Raw genomic sequence first — 8,779 nt, forward strand, 5'->3', positions numbered from 1 at the left:
TGACTCCAACCCAGTGATACATTTCTGATTCTGTAATACCCTAAGTAGTCTCTGATTATGCTGAGGCAGTAAAATCATTCTAAAATAGATACCTTATTTAAACAAAAATATGGCATACAACACTTTAAGGAAAATGAGTTCAAATTATCACCCTAAAAATTAAAATATACAGTGCTACAATGCCTAAAATGTTGGGAATATTGCTTAACCTAATAAGAAGCTCACAGATCCTTTCCATACTGATTTAAAAGATCCTGTGCCCAGTATTTAACAAACAGTATTTAACAAATAAGCACGTGCACACATACACACACACACACACACACACACTACAGAAATGCATGAGGAAAAGTTGATAAGAAAAGCTCAATTTCTAAATGTTCAAAAAAGCTACATGCAGAAAATATTATTTTCATATAAGATACTGTCTTTTTGCTACATTTCCTCACATGAGTAAAAACAAAAGCAATTTACAAAAGTGGTGCCAAAGAATGACAACATTACATATACTTTACAATCCCTGTTTTTTAGATTCCACGCAAAAATCACAATGCACAATCATTAACATGTCTAGACAGTGGACACTTACTACAGTGTGGCCATATTACACCACGCTTAATTTTTTAAGTGGCCTAGATATTTTATAAAATTAAATTGCAATAATGTAAAATGAGAGCAGTAGGAAAATAAGTACAACCATAGTAGGATATAGCAAGCACAAACCCAATAAGTCCTCTTTAACTCAAAAATATTCTTTTTCTAAATGGTAATAAAAACTATCCACAATATAATACCAAACAACCTCAAAGGTTCCACTAACTGGGAAAAAAATAACTAGTTGCCTCATTGCAATACTTTAAAACCACAAGGTTAACAATCATTTCTAGCGAAATGGTGATGTGAATTGTGTTTTATTTGTATTCTACACCTTGGCAAAAGTTAGTGACCTGCCTCGGAAATTATTTCACATACCCCAAAAGTATTCTTAGGACTCATGAAGTATAAATCTCACACTGCCCTTGATATGCTATTGGATAAATGCTTTAAATTTTAAAGCAAAGGATAAAGACTTTTAAAAAGCTCTAGACAATATACTCAAATGGTGAAGATGTCAACTCAATGTATTCTCCTACCCCAGCAAAAGAAAAAAAACAAACAAAAAAATTGGACATGGCACAACGATACAATAGGAACAAAAAGTAGTATTCCACTCATTCAGCAAGGAAATAATACATAGCATCTCTCTATCATATTCAACTACAAAAATCCTTTCACTTGATGGCTAGCATCTTTATGACTGCTTAGTCTGTATTTAAGTGGCCTTAAAAAGAGATTCTGTGCTCTTTCTCTACCCTCACGGATCTTTGACAACAGTCAGCACTTATACCCAGAGCTGGTTTCGAGGGGAGGGAGAAAAGGGAAAGTGAGGAGAAGGCTGAACTGAGCACGGAGTCAGCAGGGAGCAGCTGCTCTCATACAGTACCCAGTGTCTTTCTCACACACCGCTATTTTCCGCTATTGAGCACTGTCAGCAAAAATAAATAAATAAGGAGGCGGGGGGGCAAGGAGACACTGAGGGTAGGACCCAGGCCGACAGTTTTTGTCTGTCACATCTGAGCCAGAAGCCTCCTCTGTTTTCCTGCTGCAAAGGCAAAGGATCAGGTGAGACCCCTCCGGGTCCAGCTCAATTCACTTCTCCACAAAGAGCAGCTTCCGGCGATGAGCGCAGGATCCTCCTGGCTGATGAACTGAACACCGGAGCATTGTCAATGTTTTCAATCTCTGACTTTTTCATAAGGGAGGAGAGAGGGTTGTGACTGCATTCCCGGGAAAGACTACTACTCCTGACGTGCACACAGCAGTAGTGAAGGAACATGAGCAAGAGGTTGTAAAAATCCCTTCAAAAATACCAGGTTCTGAAAGAAATGCTGTTCAGCATTACCGTATTGTTGGCGTTTTTCGTAAGTCGCCGATTCTTCCTGGCCACCGCCAAGCCCCAAATCGCTGGGACTTGTTGCTAAATCTTTACCTCACGTCCCCCAGAACCGCCCAACACAATAAGATTTGGGGGTCAAAAGGCAAGAGGGGGCCTAAATCTCTAAAGCCCAGAGGACTGGGCTTCCTTCAATAGGCCACTCCGCATGGGCTGCGCGTTCAGTTCTACCTTCTGAAAGCTCTGACTCACAAATGGGGTGAGGGGGGAGGAATTATGACATAAACCATTATCCTTCCAACCCAAGAGAGATAAGAAAAGCCAGCCATACGTCCTTGCCCGGCCAGAGAGCCAAAGCCTGAGCCCCCGACGGGGCGGCCGGGCTAGGAGCCTACAGCCCTACCCGCCTCCCTCCGGGCGCCCCGGAAAGGTGCACCCTACCCGGGCGGGCTCGAGGAACCAGGACGGGGCGCCCTCACCCAAGGAGAGCAGGGGAGGACTTGGGGGTGTGGGACGCGGAGACTAGCCCCGCGGCGGCGGTGACACACCAGGTGCCAGGGCTCCGGCAGGGGCTCCGGTGAAGGCGCCCTGCAGCACTAGGGTGGTCCGCCGCAACCAGGAACGGACAAAGCACGGCGCTGGGGCTGGGGCGACCCCCGGGCGGCGGCCGCCGCCGGTCAAGTTGACCGGACTTGGGGGACGAGGGGGTCCCGCGGGCGGGGCGGGGCGGCGCGGCGCTGACCTGGATGGTGCAGGTGTACTCGCTATCGTCCAGCAGCCGCACGGTGCAGCTGTACTCGCGCTCCAGGCTCCTGCTGCTGCCGCTCATCAACCTGCTCAGCATCTTCCCGCCCGCCCGCCCGGGAGCGACGCGGCGACGCTGCGGACCCTGGACCAGGCGTCCCTCAGCCCGGCAGCTCCGCGCCGACCCCGGGCACCTGCAACATCACCCCGGCCCCGTCGCTGCCGGTGCCTCCTGCTGGCCTCGTTCCTCCTCCTTATCCTTCTCCTTCCCTCAGCCGCCACCGCCTCCCCCCAGCCCAGATCAAGCGCCGGGCTCTGTCTCCTCCGCGCCCGAGTGCCCGTGCCCAGCTCGCTGGGCGGGGCCTCAACCGGAGGGGGCCAATGGGGATCAGCGCGGCGGAACCGAGTGGCAGACCGAAAAGCCAATCGGAATAGAGTACTGGAATGATGGGCGGGGTAAAGAAGCAATCACAGAAAAGCAGTGGGACCTAGTCAAGCTGGAGCAGCCCTCTAGCGTCCCAAATGAGGGGCTCCTCTCCGCCTTGTGGTTCCTGTGGATGCTGTTTCCCCTCCCCCGGGCCAGGTGTGAGCACCCAACTGGATTGATGTCTGCCGCCTGAGATACACTTGATCTGTGTTTCTGAAGCCAAGCCCCGCACCCTTCAACGCCGCGGGTCCCGCCCTCTTGGGAGCCGGAGCGAGGAGGCGGCGGGATGCTGGATCACAGTCGCTGCACCTGCAGAATGCGGGTACCTCTCGCTCCAGATCAGGCGACTGCCCCCGACCTGTGCTGTACCCTAAGTTGGCCGGTCTGGCCTCTGTGCTCCAGCCCTCTTATTTTGGGAAACAGGAGCTACTTAAATAAAAGCTAAAGGGACCTCAGAGGTTCTTAAGTACTCGGGTTTAATCCCCCAAAAAATCCTCCACTCTAACACCCTTTGCTTCCTTCTTTTTATTTCAGAAGACAAAAGGAGACCGCTCCTTCAGCTGGTAGGGAGCAGAGGAAGCAATGAATCTTCTTGCACTTTTAGAACTGGAAATTATGTCTTCAGACTTTCTCAACAGAACAACATAGTATGTCAGGAGGTGTACATCACAAAGAATTGTCTCCTTCTCTTTGTCACCCGAAATTTACAGACTTCAAGGTTTTTTACCAAAACTTCACTAAGAGACATTCTCCCTCAAAGATTTTTGATGGGAGGAAATGTTATAAAATAATTGTGTCGGCCGGCGCAGTGGCTCATGCCTGTAATCCCAGGACTTTGGGAGGCCGAGGTGGGCGGATCATCTGAGGTCAGGAGTTTGAAACCAGCCTGACCAACATGGTGAAACCCCGACTCTAGTAAAAAACAAAAAAAAATTAGCCGGGCGTGGTAGCACGCGCCTGTGATCCCAACTACTCGGGAGGCTGAGGCAAGAGAATCTCTTGAACCCAGGAGGCGGAGGTTACAATGACCCAAGATGGTGGCCATTGCACTCCAGCCTGGGGGACAAGAGTAAGACTCTGTCTCAAAAAAATAAATAAATAAATAAATAATCATGTCAACATAGAACATTAATGCTGTAATAAATATATTAATTTAAAATAATGAAATAGGCATAATTTCCTATTATTTTCATTTACACTGTTCTTGTTTATAGGTATAACGTATAACAAAAATGAAACTCTACATTAACCTAGAAAACTAGTCCGCCTTTAAAGTATGCTTCTTCCCTAGTGTCTTTGGATTCCAATATTTTTCCCAATTTTTTTTTTTTGCATGGGGAGATTCATTCTCATTCATTCTCTCTCTTTCTCTCTCTCTCTATCTCTTCCTCCCCCTCTCCCTCTCCCTCTTCCTCTCTATCACCTTAGTAACCTGGACTGCTCTTATTGGTTGCATTCTCCTTCGTGGCATTTAATAGCCATAGGAGCGGGTTTCTCTTTCCAGTGCAATTCCGATGGAGTTAGTTATGAGTCCAGAACTAGTAAGTCAAGTGTTCCAGGCATAAAACCAAGCATGAACTCCACTACTTTGTAGCTTCGGCAGGTAGTCTGATGCCTGAAACATAATAGGTATTCAATAAATGTGGAACTGAATACAAAAATTAGCCAGGTGTGGTGGCGAGCACCTGTAGTCCCAGCTACTGGGGAGGCTGAGGCAGGAGAATCGCTGGAACCTGGGAGGCAGAGATTGCAGTGAGCCGAGACCATGCCACTGCACTCCAGCCTGGGCGACAGAGCGAGACTCGGTCTAAAAAAAAAAAAAAAATGTTGAACTGAGTAAAGGGAATTGATAGGTATTCTACAGCACTTAAATCCCAGAGGAAGAAGACCTGTGAAGAAACTCAAAATTTCAGGAAGATCTTGGAGACAAGTAAAATTATTAATATGCCAAAGTGATATTCTACAAAGCTCAGCTTTGTTATGTAGCTGGAAGAAGATAATGAAATATTTCAGGCTGGGCGTGGTGGCTCACACCTGTAATCCCAGTACTTTAGGAGGCCGAGGTGGGTAGATCACGAGGTCAGGAGTTCGAGACCAGCCTGGCCATCATGGTGAAACCCTGTCTCTACTGAAAATACAAAAATGAGCTGGACATGGTGGCACGTGTCTGTGGTCTCAGCTACTCAGGAGGTTGAGGCAGGAGATTTGCTTGAACCTGGGAGGCGGAGGTTGCAGTGAGCTGACATTGGGCCACTGCACTCCAGCCTGGGAGACAGAACAAGCCTCCGTCGAAGGAAAGAAAGGAAAGAGAGAAAGAGAGAAAGAGAGAAAGAAAAGAAAGAAAAAGAAAGAAAGAAAGAAAGAAGGAAGGAAAGAAAGAAAGAAAGAAAGAAAGAAAGAAGGAAAGAAAGAAAGAAAGAAAGAAAGAAAGAAAGAAAGAAAGAAAGAAAGAAAGAAAGAAAGAAAGAAAGAAAGAAAGAAAGAAAGAAAGAAAGAAAGAATTCAAACAGGAAGAGGTTTTGTTGAAGGCAAAAGTTACTGTCTGTTATAGAATCAACAGAAGCAAGAAAAAATGTCCAAGCTAGAGGAAGCCCATTAGTGTGATGGTAGGAAAGTGTTTTTAACAGGTTATCCAAATAAGCAGCTGCTGGAATAAAAAGGCAAAGCACTATGAATCCAGAAAAGCTCTAAGGAACTGAATGCAGTCTTCTTTCAAAGTATGGCCATAGTTGCAAGCAACAGGGGTGAAATTGTATCTGCTCTGTCAATGTGTTAAGTAGCATCCTTGCTCAGTCTGAGAAAATCATGACTGAGGCTGGGTGCAGTGGCTCATGCCTAAAATCCTAACATTTGGGAGGCCAAGGCAGGCAGATCGCTTGAGCTCAGGAGTTCAAGACCCACCTGGGCAACATGGTGAAACCCCATAGCTATAATAATAATAATAGTAATAACAAAAATAATAATACAAGATTAGCTGGGTGTGGTGGCATATGCTTGTAGTACCAGCTACTGGGGAGGCTGAGGTGGGAGGATTGCTTGAGCCTAGGGGGAGGGGAAGGTTGCTGTGAGCCAAGATCACACCACTGCACTCCAGCCTGGGTGACAGAGCCAGATCCTGTCTCAAAAATAATAATAATAATAATTTTTAAAAATCACATCTGCTGAGATTCTCACCTCACTGAAAGACCAGTTAGATATTCATTCATGCTTAGGTGTAATATCCAGAGAGAACTTCAAACTCTCCCTTCTTCTCTGATATAAAACACTTTGTGAGGAAAACAGAGAATGAAAAAATAATGGAAGAAAAGCAAGAATCTAGATGTATGCCTCCACAACAAAGTTCATGAGAAGCATAAGGGGAGAGGGCTCATATAAAACCAAACTGAATTTTGGGAGGCTGTGCAGAAGAATCAATTGAGCCAGGAGCTATGACTGTACCACTGCACTCCAACCTGGACAACAGAGCAAGACTTTGTCTCTAAATAAAATAAAAAGTAAAACCAAACAGAAATATTTTGTTTATCTTTGTTTTCCTCAAATCTCTTAACCAGGATGCCCAGAATGGAAAGGGTTTATTTAATAAAAGGCCTTATTTGCCCTTGAGAACCAGCGTGCTACAGCTTTCACGTGTCTTTGAGTATAACGGAGGACACATTTAAAAATAAGAATCCAAATTATAATGGCTCTGAACCCCCACCTTGCAAATTATCAGAATATCAGCCCTCTCTTGAATTTCTTTTCCTTCTCTACTATGAGGGAGTCCCCAGGGAAGGTATCCCCCACATATGCCTGAAATAATTGAACAAAGCATTCATCAGTTTCTTTCTTTTTTTTTTTTTTTTTGAGACGGAGTCTCACTCTGTTGCCCAGGCTGGAGTGCAGTGGCCAGATCTCAGCTCACTGCAAGCTCCGCCTCCCGGGTTCCCGCCATTCTCCTGCCTCAGCCTCCTGAGTAGCTGGGACCACAGGCGCCGCCACCTCGCCCGGCTAATTTTTTGTGTTTTTTTAGTAGAGACGGGGTTTCGCTGTGTTAGCCAGGATGGTCTCGATCTCCTGACCTTGTGATCCGCCCGTCTCGGCCTCCCAAAGTGCTGGGATTACAGGCTTGAGCCACCGCGCCCGGCCGCATTCATCAGTTTCATTCGTGTCTCTACTTCAGATATTCTTCAGTCCCTGCTGTTCTGGGACACTGGTCTCTCTCTTTAGCCAATGCAACCTTCACCATTGCTTTAGATTTTGGCAGGAAGAAGCACTGGCCTCTCTTCACCAGGACATGACAAACACAGGCCCTTCCCATCAAAGTTTTCCCCAACACAGCTAAGAACAGGTTGTAACTCCTAACAATATTTAGAAAAAAAAGAAAAATCCAAAGTGTAACTTGCAAGTATGATATAGCTACTCTCAAAGTCTCATGGACTATGGAATAGACACAGACCTGGCCTTACTGTCAGGCTTCCATTCTGGTTCATGTGGCTGAAGATAGTTTCACCTCTCCAGCAAGAGTTCCCCTGACTGTGTCTTAGGCATTTACTCCCAATCACTGTGAAGAAAACAACTCTCCTTACCCAGGTTAGGGTCCACTTTCCAAGTCCCATTTTCTGTCCCAGGTGCTATCTCTTCCTAGAATGACTAACCATGGAAGTATCTACTTTTCTGGAGGAAACCCCACCCTGCATGCCCAAGGGTATGATCTTGACCTCTGATTCAACAGGGCCATCATTATCAGAACACAATAGTCAACATCAGCACATTTCTCACAAAGGTTGAATTATTCAGTCTTTACACATGGGTCAAGGTAAAGCCTTGTCAAAGCCAGTCCAGTCCCTGTGCATAATTATCTCTCCAGTAGAGCAGTGAAAATCATGCCTGTCCTTGCTTTCCTATATTCATTAGGTCTCAGTTTCTGCTCTCCAAAGAGCAGGGGCTCAAAAGGACATTCACATCTCCACAGAAATAATAATGCATTGACACATATATGCTCTAAATCTGCAGAGAGGAAAGAAACAGATTTTCTGTTCTTCTCTTCAATGTCTGCAGAAGCGGTACTTCTACTCCACACACAAAGATTTGCATATTCAAATGAAGCACTCTGTTTCTCAGTCTAAAGCATTTATATTCAGGTTAATGGTTGCTTTATAGTTTTCTAAGAGTAATACATGTCTACTTGCTTGAATATGAGTAATTAAACAATTCATGTAGTTTTCCCAGAGTAGTCTGCTCTTGAAGAAATGCTCGGCCGGGCGCGGTGGCTCACGCCTGTAATCCCAGCACTTTGGGAGGCCGAGGCGGACGGATCACGAGGTCAGGAGATCGAGACCATCCTGGCTAACACGGTGAAACCCCATCTCTACTAAAAATGCAAAAAATTAGCCAGGCGAGGCGGCGGGCGCCTGTAGTCCCAGCTACTCGGGAGACTGAGGCAGGAGAATGGCGTGAACCCGGGAGGTGGAGCTTGCAGTGAGCCGAGATCGCGCCACTGCACTCCAGCCTGGGCGACTAAGCGAGACTCTGTCTCAAAAAAAAAAAAAAAAAAAAAAAAAAAGAAATGCTCTAGTTTTCCCATTTATCAGGACAGAAAACCACATTCAGTTTAAGAGATAGTTTTTCTACCTAACCTTTAGACCTGTGGTTAGCCCCCATTACATTTAGAAGAGGTGTTTTTTATATGGAAATAT

The 8,779-nt window shown here is 45.9% G+C and overlaps 1 protein-coding gene across 9 annotated transcripts in view; it reads right to left on the reverse strand.

Annotated features, from left to right (window-relative positions):
- FRMD5 (FERM domain containing 5) overlaps positions 1-3,564 on the reverse strand; it is a 343,392-nt gene extending 339,828 nt beyond the window's left edge. For 5 of the 9 annotated variants that reach the window (XM_025390460.1, XM_025390457.1, XM_025390458.1 and 2 more), the window contains exon 1: positions 2,676-3,564. In XM_025390460.1, coding sequence (XP_025246245.1) covers positions 2,676-2,777 — 102 coding nt within the window. In that variant the 5' untranslated portion in view covers positions 2,778-3,564. Of the gene's footprint in view, positions 1-1,942; positions 2,163-2,675 lie in introns of those variants that run through there. The other 4 variants (XM_025390459.1, XM_025390454.1, XM_025390455.1 and 1 more) reach the window with 3 other exon arrangements.
- Between the last annotated feature and the right edge of the window lie 5,215 nt (positions 3,565-8,779).

Source organism: Theropithecus gelada, chromosome 7a (assembly GCF_003255815.1).
Source record: "Theropithecus gelada isolate Dixy chromosome 7a, Tgel_1.0, whole genome shotgun sequence".
Taxonomy (NCBI): domain Eukaryota; kingdom Metazoa; phylum Chordata; class Mammalia; order Primates; family Cercopithecidae; genus Theropithecus; species Theropithecus gelada.